Raw genomic sequence first — 20,905 nt, forward strand, 5'->3', positions numbered from 1 at the left:
AGCCAAACTTAGCTTCATAAGTGAAGGAGAAATAAAATCCTTTACAGACAAGCAAATGCTGAGAGATTTTGTCACCACCAGGCCTGCCCTACAAGAGCTCCTGAAGGAAGCACTAAACATGGAAAGAAACAACTGGTACCAGCCACTGCAAAAACATGCCAATTGTAAAGACCATTGATGCTATGAAGAAACTACATCAAGTAACGGGCAAAATAACCAGCGAACATCATAATGACAGGATCAAATTCACACATAAAAATATTAACCTTAAATGTAAATGGGCTAAATGCACCAATTAAAAGACACAGACTGGCAAACTGGATAAAAAGTCAAGACCCATCAGTGTACCATATTCAGGAGACCCATCTCACGTGCAGAGATGCACTTAGGCTCAAAATAAAGGGATGGAGAAAGATCTACCACGCAGGCCGGGCGCGGTGGCTCACACCTATAATCCTAGCACTTTGGGAGGCCAAGGTGGGCAGATCACGAGGTCAGGAGATCGACCATCCTGGCTAACCACAGAGATGGTGAAACCCCGTCTCTACTAAAAATACAAAAAAAATTAGCTGGGCGTGGTGGCAGGTGTCTGTAGTCCCAGCTACTCGGGAGGCTGAGGCAGGAGAAAGGCGTGAACCCGGGAGGCAGAGCTTGCAGTGAGCCGAGATCACACCACTGCACTCCAGCCTGGGTGACAGAGTGAGACTCTATCTCAAAAAAAAAAAAAAAAAAAAAAAAAAAAAAAAAAGCAGGGATTGTAATCCTAGTCTCTGATAAAACAGACTTTAAAGCAACAAAGATCAAAAGAGACAAAGAAGGCCATTACATAATGGTAAAGGGATCAATTCAACAAGAAGAGCTAACTATCCTAAGATAGTTAACTGCACCCAATACAGGAGCACCCAGATTCATAAAGCAAGTCCTTAGAGACCTACAAAGAGACTTAGACTCCCACACAATAATAATGGGAGACTTTTAATAATGGGAGACTCCACTGTCAATATGAGACAGAAGGTTAACAAGGATATCAAGGACCTGAACTCAGATCTGCAACAAGCAGACCTAACAGTCATCTACAGAACTCTCCACCCCAAATCAACAGAATACACATTCTTCTCAGCACCACATCGCACTTATTTTACAATTGACCACATAATTGGAAGTAAAGCACTCCTCAGCAAATGTAAAAGAACAGAAATCACAACAAACTGTCTCTCAGATCACAGTGCAATCAAATTAGAACTCAGGATTAAGAAACTCACTCAAAATTGCACAACTACATGGAAACTAAACAACTTGCTCCTGAATGACTACTGGGTAAATAATGAAATGAAGGCAGAAATAAAGATGTTCTTTAAAATCAATGTGAACAAAGACACAAGGTACCAGAATATCTGGGACACATTTAAAGCAGTGTGTAGAGGGAAATTTATAGCACTAAATGCCCACAAGAGAAAGCAGGAAAGATCTAAAATCGACACCCTAACATCACAATTAAAAGAACTAGAGAAGCAAGAGCAAACACAGTCAACAGCTAGTAGAAGGCAAGAAATAACTAAGATCAGAGCAGAACTGAAAGAGATAGAGACACAAAAAACCCCTCAAAAAATCAATGAATCCAGGAGCTGATTTTTTGAAAAGATAACAAAATTGATAGACTGCTAGCAAGATTAACAAAGAAGAAAATAGAGAAGAATCAAATAGATGCAATAAAAAATGATAAAGGGGATATCACCACCGATCCCACAGAAATACAAACTACCATCAGATAATATTATAAACACCTCTACGCAAATAAACTAGAACATCTAGAAGAAATGGATAAATTCCTGGACACATACACTCTCCCAAGACTAAGCCAGGAAGAAGCTGAATCCCTGAATAGACCAATAGCAGGCTCTGAAATTGAGGCAATAATTAATAGCCTACCAACCAAAAAAAGTCCATGACCAGACGGATTCACAGACAAATTCTACCAGAGGTACAAAGAGGAGCTGGTACCATTCCTTCTGAAACTATTCCAATCAATAGAAAAAGAGGGAATCCTCCCTAACTCACTTTATGAAGCCAACATCATCCTGATACCAAAGCCTGGCAGAGACACAACAAAAAAAGAGAATTTTAGACCAATATCCCAAAAAAAAAGAAAAAAAAAGAAAAGAAAACCCCATCATCTCAGCCCAAAATCTCCTTAAGCTGATCAGCAACTTCAGTGAAGTCTGAGGATACAAAATCAATGTGCAAAAATCACAAGCATTCCTATACACCATTAACAGACAAACAGAGAACCAAATCATGGTTGAACTTCCATTCACAATTGCTACAAAGAGAATAAAATACCTAGGGAATCCAACTTAAAAGGGATGTGAAGGACCTCTTCTTCTTTTTTTTTTTTTTTTTTGAGACGGAGTCTCGCTCTGTCACCCAGGCTGGAGTGCAGTGGCCGGATCTCAGCTCACTGCAAGCTCTGCCTCCCTCCTGGGTTTACGCCATTCTCCTGCCTCAGCCTCCCGAGTAGCTGGGACTACAGGCGCCTGCCACCTCGCTCGGCTAGATTTTTGTATTTTTAGTAGAGACGGCGTTTCACCATGTTAGCCAGGATGGTCTTGATCTCCTGACCTCGTGATCCGCCCGTCTCGGCCTCCCAAAGTGCTGGGATTACAGGCTTGAGCCACTGCGCCCGGCCGAATGACCTCTTCAAGGAGAACTATAAACCACTGCTCAACGAAATAAAAGAGGACACAAGCAAATGGAAGAATATTCCATGCTCAGGGATAGAAAATGGCCACACTGCCCAAAGTAATTTATAGATTCAATGCCATCCACATCAAGCTACCAATGACTTTCTTCACAGAACTGGAAAAAAACTACTTTAAAGTTCATATGGAACCAAAAAAGAGCCCGCATTGCCAAGACAATCCTAAGTGAAAAGAACAAAGGTGGAGGCTTCACACTACCTGACTTCAAAGTATACTACAAGGCTACAATAACCAAAACAGCATGGTACTGGTACCAAAACAGATACATAGACCAATGGAACAGAACAGAGGCCTCAGAAATAATGCCACACATCTACAACGATCTGATCTTTACAAACCTGACACAAACAAGAAATGGGAAAAGGATTCTCTATTTAATAAATGGTGCTGGGAAAACTGGCTAGCCATATGTAGAAAGCTGAAACTGGATCCCTTCCTTACACCTTATACAAAAATTAATTCAAGATGGATTAAAGACTTAAATGTTAGACCTAAAACCATAAAAACCCTAGAAGAAAACCTAGGCAATACCATTCAGGACATAGGCATGGGCAAGGACTTCATGACTAAAACACCAAAAGCAATGGCAACAAAAGCCAAAATAGACAAATGGGATCTAATTAAACTAAAGAGCTGCTGCATGGCAAAAGAAACTACCATCAGAGTGAACAGGCAACCTACAGAATGGGAGAAAATTTTTGCAATTTACCCATCTGACAAAGGGCTAACATCCAGATTCTACAAAGAACTCAAATAAATTTACAAGAAAAAACAAAAAACAAACAAAAAACAAAACAAAAAAACCCCATCAAAAAGTGGGCAAAGGATATGAACAGACACTTCTCAAAAGAAGACATCTATGCAGCCAACAGACACATGAAAAAATGCTCATCATCACTGGTCATCAGAGAAATGCAAATCAAAACCACAATGATACTATCTCATGCCAGTTAGAATGGCAATCATTGAACAGTCAGGAAACATGGAGAGGATGTGGAGAAACAGGAATGCTTTTACACTGTTGGTGGGAGTATAAATTGGCTCAACCATTGTGGAAGACAGTGTGGTGATTCCTCAAGGACCCAGAACTAGTATTACAATTTGACCCAGCAATCCAATTACTGGGTATATACCCAAAGGATTATAAATCATTCTACTATAAAGACACATGCACACGTATGTTTATTGTGGCACTATTCACAATAGCAGAGACTTGGAACCAACCCAAATGTCCATCAATGATAGACTGGATTAAGAAAATGTGGCACATACACACCATGGAATACTATGCAGTCATAAAAAAGGATGAGTTCAGGTCCTTTGCAGGGACATGCATAAAGCTGGAAACCATCATTCTCAGAAAACTGTCACAAGGACAGAAAACCAAACACCGCACATTCTCACTCATAGGTGGGAACTGAACAATGAGATCACTTGGACACAGGGTGGGGAACATCACACACCAAGGCCTGTTGGGGGTGGGGGACTGAGGGAGGGATAGCATTAGGAGAAATACCTAATGTAAACGATGAGCTGATGGGTGCAGCAAACCAACATGGCACATGTATACCTATGTATCAACCCTGCACGCCGTGCACGTGTACCCTATTATATTATAGTTTTATTACATTAAAATATAATAAAAACAATAATAAATAAACAAACAAATAAAATGGGGATAACAGAAGAACCTACCTCATAGGTTTTTAAGGGACAAAGTTCATTCACTTAATAGATATTATATAGCATCTATTATATGTCAGATGTTATTTTTTAGGTGCTTAGGATACATTAGAGAACAAATAGACAAGCTCTTTGCCTTCATGGAGCTTATCTTACAGTGGGGAAGACAGATAATGAATGATAAAGAAAATAAACAAATAGGCTGGGCGCAGTGGCTCATGCCTGTAATCCCGGCACTTTGGGAGGCCAAGGCAAGCAGATCACTTGAGGTCAAGAGTTTGAGACCAGCCTGGCCAACATGGTGAAACCCTGTCTCTACTAAAAACACAAAAATTAGCCGGGTGTGGTGGTGCATGCCTGTAATCCCAGCTACTCAGGAGGCTGAGGCAGGAGAATTGCTTGAACCCAGGAGGCAGAGGCTGCAGTGAGTTGAGATCACGCCACTGCACTCCAGCCTGGGTGACAGAGCAAGACTCAGTCTCAATAAACAAACAAACAAACAAATAAGCTATACAGAAAGTTAAGCGAGGCAAATTAAGAGATTCAGTGATAAGTATAATGGAAAAAAAGAGAATACAGCAAGTCAGATAGGGAATATGAGGTGGTACTGGTGGTTCAATTTTATGTAGAGTGGTCTAGGTAGGTTACATGGAGAAGGTAACACCTAAGCAAAGATATGAAGGGGTTAAGGAGTAACTGACACAGACATCTGAGGGAAGAGCATTCCAGGCAGAGGTAATATCCATTACAGTCTTAAGGAGGGAGTGTGCCTATTGGGTAAGAGGAACAGCATGGAAACCAGCGTGGCAGGAGCCAAAAGAATAAGGGGGAAAGGAAGAAGAGATGAGGTTAGAGAAGTAACAGGCCAGTTCATGTATATAGCCTTTTAGCTCTACAAGCAAAAATCAAATGAAATATTCACGTTAAGTGCTTAGAACAGTAAAATGGTACATAGAAAACATTTAATAAATGGTATCTACATTTGTATTTACATGAAAATCTTCTGGTCCCTAAGCAGAGCTAGTCTGGAAGAGGTCAGGCTACAGGGACTCTAGCACCATTTATGTACTTTGGTGGGGTTAGAGAGTCCTTCAACATTTTAAAGTACAGAAATCAAACCGATCAAAGGCCTAGGTGATCCGCAGCAGCAAGCAGAGATGGTTAATTCTCTGCAGGTGCTCAGAAAACTGAACTAACCGAGGCATGCAAAGTCAACATAGCTATCAATAAAAGACAGGGAAGGAGTTGGGTGTGGAGTGGGGTGGGCTTGGCTAAGGGCTGAAACCAACAGGAGAGTCATTAGCAACATAAGAGAGAAAGCAATGGAGCATGGAAGCATCCTCTACAGCAGTGGAAACTCATTCTGATTATCAATGCAACCACAAAGTCATGATGAAAACGACTGCAAACCACCAGGGAGTAAGCCAGGGAGCCCAGCAACATGAATGCACTTGTAGGGGGCAAAAACAAATTAAGAGATTCAGGCAAAACCATTCCCTTTCCTGGTGGAGGCTCTTTAATCTTTAATATCTCTCTCTTGACACTAGGCACAGATCTTGCCCCAACAAGACAAAGGATAACTTCTGAGAAGCTAAAAATTCTCGTTTGGGTGAAGGACTCTTGAGGAGAAGAGTGCCATGTGTCTGCCGGACTAAAAGATGTGTTCTCAGGTCGAGGTGGGCGGATCACGAGGTCAGGAGATCGAGACCATCCTGGCTAACATGGTGAAACCCCTGTCTCTACTAAAAAAATACAAAAAAATTAGCTGGGCATGGTGGTGGGTGCCTGTAGTCCCAGCTACTCAGGAGGCTGAGGCAGGAGAATGTCATGAACCTGGGAGGTGGAGTTTGCAGTGAGCTGAGATCGCGTCACTGCACTCCAGCCTGGGTGACAGAAAGAGACTCTGTCTCAAAAAAAAAAAAAAAAAAAGATGTGTTCTCTTGGTCATACTGTCTCACGCTGGGCAGATCAGGGCTAACCCACCTCCATGGCCTTTATGACTGAAGGGGCTGCAGGGCCCTGGAGCTGCAGACAGGAATGCAGTCTTTTTGGGAACTGAAGGCAGGCAAGAATATAATAAAGGCTAGATGAAGATACCCAGGCTGGGCTTTAAACTGCTTTAAATTGTGCCAGTTTCTTCTGGCATCTGCCCTAAGGAAAGCAAAGCCAGGCACCGTCCAATGGAAATCTGGAAGTGGGCATCCTTTGTGGCATCAATTATGCCAGTTTGGCCAGGAAGTTTGTAGTGCTTGGTCTCTATGACCCTGACCTAACCTACTCAATAAGGGGCAGTTTAGTCTGAGTCAGAAGAAATGAAGAGCGACTCAATATTGTGATCTTTGACTTAACATATTCAATTTGTAATTGAGACCATTATTAAAATTGGTATGAGAAATCATGTCTTCTCATTCCATTCCTCAAACTCTCTGTCTGCCTTTACTATTTCCTGATAGTAACCATGGATATTTGCTTTAGAAGTTCTTAATTGCTGGCCGGGCGCCGTGGCTCAAGCTTGTAATCCCAGCACTTTGGTAGGCCGAGACGGGCGGATCACGAGGTCAGGAGATCGAGACCATCCTGGCTAACACGATGAAACCCCGTCTCTACTAAAAAATACAAAAAACTAGCCGGGCGAGGTGGCGGGTGCCTATAGTCCCAGCTACTCGGGAGGCTGAGGCAGGAGAATGGTGTAAACCCGGGAGGTGGAGCTTGCAGTGAGCTGAGATCTGGCCACTGCACTCCAGCCTGGGCAACAGAGCGAGACTCCGTCTCAAAAAAAAAAAAAAAAAAAGAAGTTCTTAATTGCTACATTCTTAGCTACTTATTTAGTCAATATACTAAGTGTCAAAGATATGCCAGGGACAGTGCTAGATTCTGGGGAAACAGCAAGGGATAAGACAGATAAAAATTCCTATTTTCATGGTACTTACATTCTAGTGTGTATGTGTGGCAGTGGTGGTTGGAGAGACAGGCAATAAAAAGTAACAAAGAAAGAAATACTTTTAGGAAGTGAGCAGAGCAATGACAGAAATCAGGCAGGGTGGTGTGATACACAGTGACAGAGGGTGGGACCACATGAGACAGCTGTGCCAGGCTCATCTTTGAGAAGGTACCATTTGAACTGAGAACGCACCAGATGAGAAGGAGGCAGCCATGCAATCTAGGGAAAGAAGGAAGGGCAAAGACAGGGAGATGGGAACCAGCAACAAGAGTGTTTTGCTTCCTGCTTCTCCATTCTGCACACAAATGCTATTTCTCTGTCTCTGGCATGTTGCACTCTGTTAAAGAAATTGCTCTATGATGCCTGGGAAGGGAATAATATTGAATGAAACAGAATTCCAAGGGAGCTACATACTGCCATGGGGGAGGGTGGGGACACTGAGGAAAGATAAGGCAAGGGCTGTGGAAGCTGCCCCAGGCTGCCCTATTTCACTACTGTGGTTAACTGGCAAAGGAGTCCGTGCAAATGAGTGCAGGATGTCCAAATCACAGCACTGTTTCACACATCATCATTTCAAGTCACCGACTGACAGGATTTAGCACTCTGTGTCTGGCAGCAACCAGCAGTGAAGCAGAGAGAATTCCACTGGATTATCCAAAGCATCTGACCCGCAAATGAGGAGTGAGCAGAACATTTTTAAAAAACAACTCTTGAGTGGTTCAGTGAGCCAATTCCACATTGAAGAGAGACACACAAACATCCAGCCGCCTCTGAGGCAAAAGGTCAGTTTCTTCTGCTTGTCCTTGGTCTTCAGAATCCAAGTTATTGATGTGAGCTGTGTCCCTCATTTTCCTAGCCAAAGGGGTAGACGTGAAGTAGAAATAGGCCAGATACGGTGTTCTGGGACAACACACCATTGTCTGAATCCAGAGAGCATCATGGCTGCAGTGGATGAGAGCAGGCTCAGTGGGAGAGGCTCAGGGAACATCAGAAGTGCAGGGCCTGTCCTTTGAAGATAAAGTCTGGCTAGATCAGCTTTTCAGCGAAAGAAGCTAACGTCTGCAGACAGATCTTTATCTTTGGTGAGCCCATCACAGATCCCAGGTTTAGGATGGGGGCTAGAATGAAGGGAAAAAGCCAATTATCACCCTATAAGAAGTAGATAGGCTGGGGGCGGTGGCTGACGCCTGTAATCCCAGCATTTTGGGAGGCCGAGGTGGATGAATCACTTGAGGTCAGGAGTTCAAGACCAGCCTGGCAACATGGTGAAACCCTGTCTCTACTAAATATACAAAAATTAGTCAGGCATGGTGGCCAGCGCCTATAATCCCAGTTACTCAGGAGGCTGAGGCAGGAGAATCGCTTGAAGCCAAGAGGCCGAGGTTGTAGTAATCCGAGATTATGCCACTGTACTCCAGCCTAGGTGACACAGCGAGACTCCATCTCAAAAAAAAAAAAAGAGTCTGGTGGCAGGGTCTGGGGAAGGGGCGGCAGGCGCCATGTCTAGCCGTGAAGATGGCAAGAAGAAGTCACTGAAACAGCCTAAGAAGCAGGCCAAGGAGATGGACGAGGAAGATAAGGCTTTCAAGCAGAAACAAAAAGAGGAGCAGAAGAAACTCGAGGAGCTAAAAGCGAAGGCTGCGGGGAAGGGGCCCTTGGCCACAGGTGGAATTAAGAAATCTGGCAAAAAGTAAGCTGTTCCTCGTGCCTGAGGAGACGGTGACCCTTTATTTCATCCTTATTTAAACATCTATATTCCCTGCCATAACATCTTTTGCCATCTAAAGCTGGAATTAAGTGTTGTCTTGGAGCTGTTGTACATTTAAGAATAAACTTTTGTTAAAAAAAAAAAAAAGAAAAAGAAAAAGAAAAAAAAAAAGTAGATAGTACTGAACTGTCCCACCCTTGTGGGTTTCTGATTCTCCAATCAAGTCCTGAGACCCTCCTGCTCCCCATCCTTTTCTCCTCCAAGTCCTTCTCACACAGCTGTGAGGTAAGATTTACTAGATGGAATGTGTTTGCAAAATCTGTTTTGTTCACTGTAACATGTTTATCAAAAAAGAAAGAAAAAAAACCCCGTCCCTTCTCACTATTTAGTTTTTGGTGACTGCCTTTTGGGATCTGGAACTGGATAAACAGATGGACTTCACAGAAGAAATCAGGCGAAGCGCCAGGGTGTGTATATATATCTTAGTCTCACTGTAAATACGGCAGATAGCCCTCATCCAAACAGCTGTGCTGGTTTTGGAGGAAAGTGAGGGGACAGTGTCTTCTGGATGACAGTGCTCCCATTGCTCCAAGGTGTACCTCCCTGGTGGTGCTTTGGGCTATAGGATGCCAGAAAGATTCAGATATATGACCCTGATTTCATTTTCTGGCCTCTGGCTGTGGTAATTAAGTGTTGTGCCAGATCCCAAACTATTGCTTATTATTCGTACTGGGTTTGTTTGATATAAATGAGTGCCTACAAATGTGCTGAGTGTTTGCATTGTGTATAATGATGAGTACCTTTGCAATATACTGGATGCCTCTGTATTAAGGGGATGCCTAGTAGGGGTATAGTTTTGTGCGTGTGTGTGTGCACGCGCACGCACATGCAGAAGTTGTGGAAGGCCTGAACTACAGTATTTGCCTGGCCACAGAGCAGTATCACTGCTGGGGGAACAAGGTACAGTGATCCCTCATGTGCAGCACACTGCTGCCCCAAGGGAACTGGGGGGAATTGTACCAAGCAGTTTCTCTCCTAACTTTTTTTGCCACCTTCTCCAGTATAAATCTCTACTGCAGGTGGTAGGGGTGGAGGAAGTAACTCTTTCGTAATTCAATGTGCTTCAATTCCCAGGTATGAACAAACTTCCGAACATTTTAGGAGAATCTTCTTTTTTTTTTTTTTTTTTTGAGACGGAGTCTCACTCTGTCACCCAGGCTGGAGTACAGTGGCACAATTTTCGGCTCACTGCAACCTCCGCCTCCCTGGGTTCAGCGATTCTCATTTTAGGAGAATCTTCTAATAAAAAAAAATATTCATTTGCTTCACAGAGTAGGGTTCAGGTGGATGTCTCCTTCCCTCCTGGACAAACTCCTTGGGGAAAAAAAAAAAAAAGACAATACTGTCCAAACAGGAAACTGGTGCCAAATAGAGGCAAAAAACCAAAACAAAACAACTCCCTGAGATAGAGTGGACTGCATTCATTAGGTTCAGGTAGCGCAAAAGACAGGAACATTAAATAATTACACTCCAACAGATCAAGGTGCAGTATAGGTAATGGGACCTCATAAGGACAGAACAAAAGATCTTGTTTCTAACAAAGGTTCTGCAGACCTTTATACTACAGTGAGCAATGAGTGAGAGGGATGCTGCCCAGGAAATGAAAGGACTCAATCGTTTCTCTTCAGTGAGCGGAGCCCAGGAGGAGTGTTCCAGGGCGCTCTCACAAACACTCTTGAATAACACCATCCAGAGCCTTTGATTCAAGGAACATGCTGAAGAATAAACAGCCTATTAATCTGAGTTTTCTGGTGTGCCTGAGTATACAAAGCAGCAATGAACTAACCCCTTGGCTCTTGCAAACATCCCGACTGCACACCATCCGCTGCTCCACTACACAGCTCAGCCCCTCCTTCCCATCCCTGCATGCAATTTCCCCTGCAAAAGCTTCAAGGTTTGGGGGTCCTGATGGTTTCATCTAATGATGCTCAGGCCAAACCCAGGGTGCAAAGAACCCTTGTTTGGCCATAAGAAGGCACAGCCATGTGACCAGGCTCAAATGAGAACTGTGTGGTAGTGTGACTGGGTAAGGAGACAAAGTCATCAGTCTGCCCCTTTCTGAGCCAAGTTGACAGCCACAGGCCTGGGAAAGGAAGGCCCAGTTTCAATTGCTTCCTAGTCTTGGTTACCTTGGTGGCAGGAAGAGCTCCTGCATGGGTGGGCTTTGGGTGCCATTCTGTGGAAACATTCCTGGGCGTTTTGCCTAGGTAAAAATTACCAAGTAAGGTCCTTGAGTTTTCTTTCTTTCTTTCTTTTTCTTTTCTCTTCTTTTCTTTTTTTTTTTTTTTTTTTTGAGATAGGATCTTGCTCTATCACCCAGGCTGGAGTGCAGTGGTGTGATCTTGGCTCACTGCAACCTCTCCCTCCTGGGTTCAAGCAATTTTCGTGTCTCAGCTTCCCGTGTACCTGGGACTACAGGCGCGTGTCACCATGCCTGGCTAATTTTTGTATTTTTAGTAGAGATGGGGTTTTGCCATGTTGGCCAGGCAGGTCTTGAACTCCTGGCCTCAAGTGATCTGCCTGCCTTGGCCTAGGTCCCTGAATTTTCAAGGAGAAAAATGGAAGAAAGAGAAGTAGCTGTTTCACTTTCATCCTTTCACTAGAAGTCCTTCTTTACAAACAATCAGGTGTAGCTTTTGTGATAACAACAAATTTGATCGGTTCTCCTTCCCACCCCCAAGACAAAGTACAATGATAGTATTTTAAGTAATAAACCAGGCGTTGTTGTTGAAACAAGGTAATTGAGGCTAGGATCATAGGCTCAAATCAGCCACGGAGCGGTTTCTCTGTGTTCTATGGTCACTGACCTCATGCAAGGTGTGTGCTTAATCATAAAAGGAACTAGTGTGACAAGGTGGATAAATCAGTATCACGGCTATCAATACATACTGGGTTGTGCATACACACATATTCTCAAAGCCTAATCCCTCTGACCCCAAATTTATATATCAAGGAAAACATGTTTAATGAAAGTTTCCTTTCTAAAAATAATTTCAAAGAGGCGCTTGGACTTAAAAAAATTAATTCTAAAGTCTTCTGATTCTACTTCCAGGGAACTACTTTGTGTTTAGTCCCTTGAAACTGGAGAAGGACACACATCTTTGACGAGAAGGAGCAGCACAAAAGCTTGCATTTTATGTGATTGGCTCTGAGATGATACCACAGAGGGTAGGAAGTAAGAGCATGGGCTCTGCAGTCAGACAGATCGAAATCTGAGCTCCTCTTCTGCCACTTGCTGATGTGTGATCTTAGACCCATGACATCAAATCAGTGAGTTTCAACTTTCTCATCTGTAAAATGGAAATAGCTTCATGGGATTATTGTGAGGATTATATAACAAAAATGTTTAGTACCATGCCTAGGACACAGTAAGAGTTCAACAAATGATAGCTGTTCTTACTGTTTCTTTTAATTAAAAAAAAATTTTTTTTCAGAGACAGAGTCTCACTCTGTTGCCCATGCTGGAGTACAGAGGTATGATCATGGCTCACCACAGCCTCAAACTCCTAGGCTCAAGTGATCCTCGCACCTCAGCCTCCTGAGTAGCTGGGAATACAGGCACATGACAGCACGCCCAACTACTTTTAAAATTTTTATCTATTTATTGTTTTTGAGAGAGGTCTCCCTATGTTGCTCAGGCTGGTCTGGAACTCCTCACCGTAAGTGATCCCCTCACCTCTGCTTCCCAAAGTGTAGCGATTACAGGCATGAGCCACCATGCCTGGCCCTTGTTACTATTTGAATCCTCTAAATAATAGGCACAGGGACTTAAATGGTGGCTGGCGGGCACATGAGCTACATGAAATGGGAGTTTCTTCATTCCTTACCAAGCTGGGCTTAGAAGATCCTCAGACCGTCGTCCTTCACTACACTGGCAACAAGTGTTTGGGTTATCTGGGGTAACTGATGGAAGGACAATGAGAAATCAAACCCTGGTACTCTGGAACTTCATTTTGATTTGGGAACTGCAGACTGACCTGGGGTATTCCCACCCCAGATTCTGGCTTAGCAGATACAGCCTTTTCCTAGGCTTCCACCTGTTGAGACAAACAGATGTAATCTGAACACAAGAGGGGCTTGCAAGCACAGATCTGGTATCAGACCGCCTTACCCTGCAGCATTCCTGGGGTCATAAAATGACAAACATTTCAACAGGCTGGATATCTAACCCTTCCTGCCCTGTAACTGGGGCCTTATGAAACTGCTTCTTGTGATTAGAGCCATTGGTACCTCATACCAAGGCTGTGAGGTGGACTTCATTAATATTGATGAGCTGCAGCTCGTTAACCTCATTTGATGTTTATTTACAACCATTCTTCTCATATGCTAATGAATGACACTGGGCTCTTCAGATAGAAAGGAGAGAACTGGACCCTCTCTGCCAGCATCTCCTTGGCAAACTCCTGTGCCTTGAAACAGAAGTTTGCACAGAGGGAATGAAGCCAAATGGAGGGAATGCAGCAGAGAGGACAAAATGATGTGAAAAGAATGTCTGCAATGTAATGGGGGAGAGAGAAGCCCAGCTGCTGGGGCCACAGTGTGACTGAGTTTTGGTTACACCCACCCAGTGGCTAACAAAGAAGCTGAAGGGCAGGGAACTGAGGAACTAAGAAAAGGACAATGTATTAGATTTTGGAATTTTTGGAATTGGAGTAGGGGGGTGGAGATGAGTGGGCCCCATGGGTGTCAGGGAGCTTGAAGGCCTCTCTAGGATTCATTCCACTTTCTTCTGTGATCTTAAGAAATCAATAGGCAGGGAATTGGGGTGGATTTCTTTAAGGCAGTAAAATGCCCATAGCAACGAATGCTTATCAAATGCTTGGCTTGGAGAAAGAGTGCTCATTGTCGCACCGTGAAATGGGTAAGTAGGGAGAAATAATCTCTGATTCTCTTTCCTCAAAGTTATAGGTTTGTGTATTAAAGAATAGGATGATTAAGCAAGGAAGAGTCAGAGACTGAGGAAAAAATAAACTTTCAAATATGGCCATTAGCGGCACAGTCGCTCATGTCTGTAATCCCAGCATTTTGGGAGGCCGAGGAAGGAGGATCACTTGAGCTCAGTCATTTGAGATCCTGGGCAACATAGTGAGACCCCATTAATTAAAAAAAAATTAGCAGGGCGTGGTGACATATACCTGTGGTGCCAGCTACTTGGAGGCTGAAGCACAAGAATTGCTTGAACTCACGAGGCGGAGGTTATAGTGAGCTGAGACAGCACCACTTCACTCCAGCCTGGGCAAGAGTGAGACCCTGTCTCAAAAAAAAAAAAAAAAAAAAAAAAAAAAAGGCCATTCTATTGTTTCAGGGCTGCTAAGCGAAACACATGTCTCTTTCAAATTCCCCAGTATATAGCAAGTCAATTTTGGGTCATCCCATCCATTCTGAGTGTTGGAAAGAACTAATAAGATGTATGAGAAAGGTAGAAGGAAAAATATGTTGGATATATGAAAGTTTATTAATACTAGCAGCAATAGCAAATAAAATTTCTTAAGTACTTCAGTGTCAATTCTCATCAATTTTCTTGACTTTGATGCTGTACTTTTTTTTTTTTTTTTTCTGAGACAGGGTCTTGCTTTGTTGCCCAGGCCAGAGTGCAGTAGCGTGATCTCAGCTCACTGCATCCCCCACCTCCCAGGCTCAAGCAATCCTCCCACTTCAGCCTCCTGAGTAGCTGGAACTACAGGTGTGTGCCACCACACCAGGATAATTTTTGTGTATTTTTTGTAGAGACGGGGTCTCCCTATGTTGCCCAGGCTGGTCTGGAACTCCAGGGCTCAAGTGATCCTTCCACCTTGGCCTCCCAAAGTGCTGGGACTACAGGCATGAGCCACTATGCCCTGCAGATGCTGTATACTTTACTATTTAGTCAATTATTCCCTTCCTGCCTTTGGGGCCACACCCTCTTTTTTCTCCCAATCTGGCTTTTTTTTTTTTTTTTTTTTTTTTTCTGTGAGGCACTTTGAAGATCATTCCTACCCTTGATATGACTTTCTGTAAGGCTAAAGAGGCAAGAGAAAAAAGAAACCTCTTACCTTAAAGGCTTAACCACATTCTAAAGTGCAAAGTATTGGTTCTAACAAGTAGATGTTTGTTACGTTTGTCTGGCTGAAATCATTACCCCTTAGGGTACAAATTTCATTTTTTTCAAGTTTTCTATGAACCCAGTTCCTCTCAGACTGAAGGAATAATCAATAGCAAGCTGTTTTGACCTGACAGTGTGCAGCTTGCCCACGCTTAGGGACAAACATGACTGAAAGAGTAACTGGCAGTTATATGCACATTCTAGACTTGAGAAACGTCTCTCAGTTTTTTCTCATCACCCCCTAGCTTTTTAGACCTTTTTTTCTGTTTGTCCACTCCCCATGAAATTTTGATATCATGAACATATTACCTATCTATATATTTTTTGAGGGCCACAAACCATTATAATATCTAAATTTTTTTTTTTTGCCTCCCAAAGAACCAATTTTTGCTCCCTTGGAGGCAATATTGCCTCAATTGAGAAGGCATATTCTAGAGGCTTTTTAAAAGAAGTATATCATCTTATTTACTGTGTTCCAGGATGAACCTAACATTCTCCCAGGGTGAACCATCAGACACAATTACATTTCTGTTCTGATTTTCTTTTTTTTTTAGGAAAGAAAGAAGGAAAAAAAGACATCTTTGTGCCTATCTAGTTAGTAATAGTTATTCCAAAAAAGAGATCAAAATCATTTTTTTCACACTGGACCTGAGCTATCCACAGAATAAATGGCTTACTTTTTGGCAGTAGATTAGCTTTTTACAATAATCCTATTTGAGTGCCAGAGAGGTAATAGATTGTCAAGCCCCTTAGGGACCCCCAAATCATTCTCCTAAAAGTCAACAATATATTCCCTTGTAAGAGGAGCATGAAGTTCAAATTCCAGAGGACGGTAGTGAGTGGTGTTATTATCTCCCTTTTACAAGCAGAGAAATGATGATATTGAGAGGTTAGGTAGCTTAATTTAGGTCACTAGCACTGATGTTTCTTCATCTAAATATCTTCTCTGTCAAACAAGGTCACTCTGAGGATTTCTAGACCTGATGTCTTCTGATTCCTACTTTAATCTAGAATCACGGACCTCTGAGAAAAATTTATAAAGGCTGTTTTGCTTCTGCCAACCCCTTCTCTCCATCTGACAGGACAAAAGCAAAGGAAGGTGCTAACAGAATCTCTAAGAATTGACTGATAGGAAGATAACTCAGGCTATTGTTCTAAACATTACTATTTCATGAGCAAATGGCTTTAGGTGGCAGCAAAGAATGCTGTATAAGGAGGTATGCAAGTTTTTTTTGTTTGTTTTATTTTTTTCTAAGATGAATATCACTATCTTTGCAGGGTTCAGATGAGAGGCTATTAAACTATGATATGCTCCTCAGAAGATGCAAAGACCTAAATCAAGACCTCCCACAAACAGTCTTCAAGTAACATGGGAAATTCATATTTTATTTTGTAGTCATGGGAACTGACCACATCTTAAAACTATCCATACTTGAAACTCACCATAAGTGAGTGAGAATTAGAGGTTGGCAAGTCAAACAAACAAAAAAAACTACCTAAAAGGGCTCTTCTCTGTAAACTAGTCTCAGGCTCTTTTAACTCTCTCAATTAAATCAATGTTAAAATTCCCTTGGAATAGAGGCTGAGGTAGGCAGATCACCTGAGTTCAGGAGTTCAAGACCAGCCTGACCAACATGGTGAAACCCCATCTCTACTAAAAATACAAAAAAAAAAAAAAAAAAAAAAATTAGCTAGTGTGGTGGCAGGCACCTGTAATCCCAGCTACTCAGAAGGCTGAGGCAGGAGAATTGCTTGAACCCAGAAGGTGGAGGCTGCATTGAACCAAGATTACACCACTGCACTCCAATCTGGGTGACAGAGCGAGACTCTGTCTCAAAAAAAAAAAAAAAAAAAAAAAGAAAAGAAAAAAAGAAAAAATTCCCTCAGAATAAAATACAACTTATTTATTCTAAAGAGATAACTTGTTATCTCATGCTGTCAAGAAGGTCTGCACCTAATCCATAATCTATTCTATTAAAAACAAAAGCAAAGAATTTCAGAGAAGGTTATTCTGCAATACTGCTTAGGAACCCAGTACTGAATAACATTATCTCATTTGTTTGTTTTTTGAGACAGGGTCTCCCTCTGTCGCCCATGCTGGAGTACAGTGGCACAATCTCTGCTTACTGCAACATCCGCCTCTGGGTTTAAGCGATTCTTGTGCCTCAGCCTCCTGAGGAGCTGGGACTACAGGCATATGCCACCATGCCAGGCTAATTTTTGTATTTTTAGTAGAAATAGGGTTTGCCATGTTGGCCAGGCTGGTCTCGAACTCCTGGTCTCAAGCAATCCACTGCCTCGGCCTCCCAAAGTGCTGGGATTACAGGCATGTGCCACCACAGCCGGCTTGAATAACATCGCTAACAAATTTGCCCTTATGTGTGACATAAATTCTTCCTACAGCAGTGGAAGTTCATTTCCTTTTTGTTTGAAGAGATGGATATAGGCTGATGATGAGTTAAAGGGCTTAACTTTGTTTCACAATGTCTAGAGCCAAAAGATATACCCCAGATCTATCTAAACATATTAAGGGGAATATAAAAGTATGTATATTTAGCTCAACTAGCTTCTGATACAGAAATGTTAGAAAAGTAGCCAGTGGCTTCCTTTGCTGTAAACAAGGAATAAATTTGAGAGAGGGCAAAAAAAATCTTCATATCTTGCCTCAAAGAAGATGAAACTATAATTTTTCTGGATTAAAATAGAAACTAGAAGATACAAGTTATAGAAATCTAAAAGGTGACTCATGTTACAGAAGAGGCACTTAAATGAAAAAATGTTTCTTATTGGATCCTATAAAATAGGAAAGCATGGCGTGGGGGGCAGTGGCAAATCCTTTAAAGTCTTGAACATCAGAGCAAGGGAACTAAAGTGAAAATACAAATTGGAATAGGTAAGGAGAGAAAGAGAGTCCCATCAAAAACCCATTGAAACTGCTTGTGGCAACTGTCAATGAATTGGAAAGGGCACCGAGGAGAAATGAGTATCACTGTGTTCCAATACTGATTTGCTAAGTTCAGCAGCATTTGTCTATCTTGTTCTACCAACATAACTAGTCAAAGAAACAATCCTAAATGCAGGAAAAGGCTAATCTTTTTCATTGGCAGGTGACCAAAGAAAACACCTCCAATGAGCAGTATGATGCGGCGATACAAACAAGACTGCACTTATCAAACATTTTTATCTGAAGTGCTCAAAACATTTGCCAATATTATACCTAGTTCAACTTCCCCTTCACCAGCTTCCTCACAGCTTTGAGAGGAAAAGCAAGCTTTTTCTAAGAAAGATGTCTCCTCTACATATTGGCATAAATCTGAATACATCTTTAGGAAAAGAATTTCCCAAAGAGGGTGTGGACTCCTCTAGGAGTCTCCAGGGTGCCAGATCCTCCAAGCACTCTGGTAAAGGCTTTGTTTCACCACATCAAAGGCAGTGGGGCAAAGTTCCTCTTAGCAGCCATGGATGCTGCCAAGAAGAGCGAGTCTTCATTTGTGCCAGGGACTAAATGGGAAAATTCAGAAGGAAGAGTAAGAAGGCATTTTACCTTCCAGATTTAAGTAGGGAAACAGACCCACTGAGTCACGAATCCTTTTTTCCAGAAGTGGTATCATTATCAGGTTTTATGCTCAATGAATAGTTGTATGGTAAGTTATGTGTTTAAGATAAATAATTCTCTCAAAGTTACAAAGCAGATTTGTGACAGAGAGGGTTATAGAATCCAGGGGTCAACTTTAAACAGTTAGATCTAAATTTTCATAAGAGCTTTTAGAGGTTTGAGAGTTAGAAGTCTGATTACTTTTTTGTTTTAAATGGAGAACAGGAATGGGTGGCAAGACCCATCAGTCCCATGGTTTATCACAATACTGTGGTCCAACCTCAGGGCACAGAAATAAAACATAATTTTACAATTAGAGAGCTAAGTAACACGTGGTACTTTTTGTTCCATAGCTTTTCACAAAACACATAATTAAGTGCTATCATACTATATTACTGATGGGTCAGATTTACACAGACCGTGAAGGTGGCAAGCACGTCATGGAGAATGGCTTTATAAATTTATGGAAAATGGTTTAAAATAAACAAAACAAGCCGAGGCAGGCAGATCACCTGAGGTCAGGAGTTCAAGACCAGCCTGGCCAATATGGCGAAACCTCATCTCTACTAAAAATACAAAAACTAGCTGTGGTAGCAGGCACCTGTAATCCCAGCTACTCGGGAGGCTGAGGCAGGAGAATCGCTTGAACCCAAGAGGCGCGGGCTGCAGTGTGCCAAGATCCCGCCACTGCACTCCACCCTGAGCAACAGAGCAAAACTCCATCTCCAGAAATAAAAAAAGAAAAAAGAAAACAATCATTTCTTTTGTTCTACATTCCAAGTGGTAGGTGCTTTCCTGAGCCTCTGTCACAGATATATGAAGCCCTGCTCTAGACAAGATCAAGAGGCCTTCTCCCCAGAGTAGTACGCTGGACACTGAAGGAGCTCCCTGCTTTATTAGGAGATCTGGAAGGAGCCAAAAGGGCTATCGTCAAGTACTCAATCTTGTAGCCAGAGGATCTGAAACTTCAAATTTGCTATGGCTTGAAGTAGATACATTTTATAAAAAGAAACTAAAAAGTGCTAATTCTTCTGCTTTTGAATGTTGAAAACATTTTGATAGTAACTTTTTTTTTTTTTCTGCTGGGCCTTGATATTGCAGAAATTGTTTAGAATGACATAATTGAGAGGAGATTTTCAGAAGCATACTTACTACTTTTTATGAGAAAATCAGATTGAATATCACCAACTAGTCAGTAACAATTTCAAATGAATGAATTTCATAGGTGAATACATAGGTCATGATAAAAACAATTAGAATAAAAGGAGTCTGTATGATTTCATGGGACCAAAGTTTAAAAACACAGTTTTCTATTGCTTGAGATAAATCCAGTAAATCCGAATGTGACCTTGACTTGTCATATCAAGACACCAATTAATGTTTGCTCCCCTTCACTCAGACCCATGCCTCCAGGCAAGAAAGCAATTCAACTTTTGCTAAAAATCAATTATCTCTTCACTTATATGAGGGACCTAGAACAGGCAAATTCAGAGGGACAGAAAGTGTTATAGAGGTTACCAGGGCCTGGGAGGGAAAGGAGGAGGGAACGAGGAGTTATTGTTTAATGGGTACAGTTTCAGTTTAGGATGATGAAAAAGTTCTAGAAATGCATGGTGATGGTTGTACTTAATACCATTGAATTGTATATTTAAAAATGGTGAAAATGATAAGTTTTATGTTACATACATTTTACTACAATAAAAAATTGATGTCTTATTTTTAAAAATTCAGAAAACGGTTCTTCAATCATGCCCTTACAAAATAACGTGGACCTAGGCAGTTCCCCAAATTAGTCTGTTCACCAGAATCCCTTGGTGTGCTTATTAGAGTTACAGATTCTCTGGTCATACTCCAGACTGGCTATTTGCTTTCTTGTTAATCTGGCCCTTTTATATATCTTTCTCTGTAACAGGAAATAGGGTACCCTTAGTTGTTGTGTAGTTTTTAGCTTAATCAAGGGTCAAATTGAAAACAGCTTGGCCTCTGCCAGTCTACAATTACTTGAAACTGAAGCCACGAAGATGCAAAAAAATCAGGTTTTGCAATGGTACTCTCAATGTCCATAAAACTACTGCTC

General features: G+C 42.0%; 2 protein-coding genes across 12 annotated transcripts in view; one reads left to right on the forward strand and one right to left on the reverse strand.

Annotated features, from left to right (window-relative positions):
- Window positions 1-20,905, reverse strand: part of CSTPP1 (centriolar satellite-associated tubulin polyglutamylase complex regulator 1) — a 230,199-nt gene that overhangs the window by 49,924 nt on the left and 159,370 nt on the right. The window lies entirely within an intron of this gene.
- LOC112424909 (translation machinery-associated protein 7-like) lies at window positions 8,868-9,223 on the forward strand. The gene has a single exon (XM_071074728.1). The coding sequence runs from the start codon at window positions 8,883-8,885 to the stop codon at window positions 9,075-9,077; it is 195 nt and encodes a 64-aa protein (XP_070930829.1). The 5' UTR covers window positions 8,868-8,882; the 3' UTR covers window positions 9,078-9,223.

This window comes from Macaca nemestrina, chromosome 12, assembly GCF_043159975.1.
Source record: "Macaca nemestrina isolate mMacNem1 chromosome 12, mMacNem.hap1, whole genome shotgun sequence".
In the NCBI taxonomy this organism is placed as follows: Eukaryota; Metazoa; Chordata; class Mammalia; order Primates; family Cercopithecidae; genus Macaca; species Macaca nemestrina.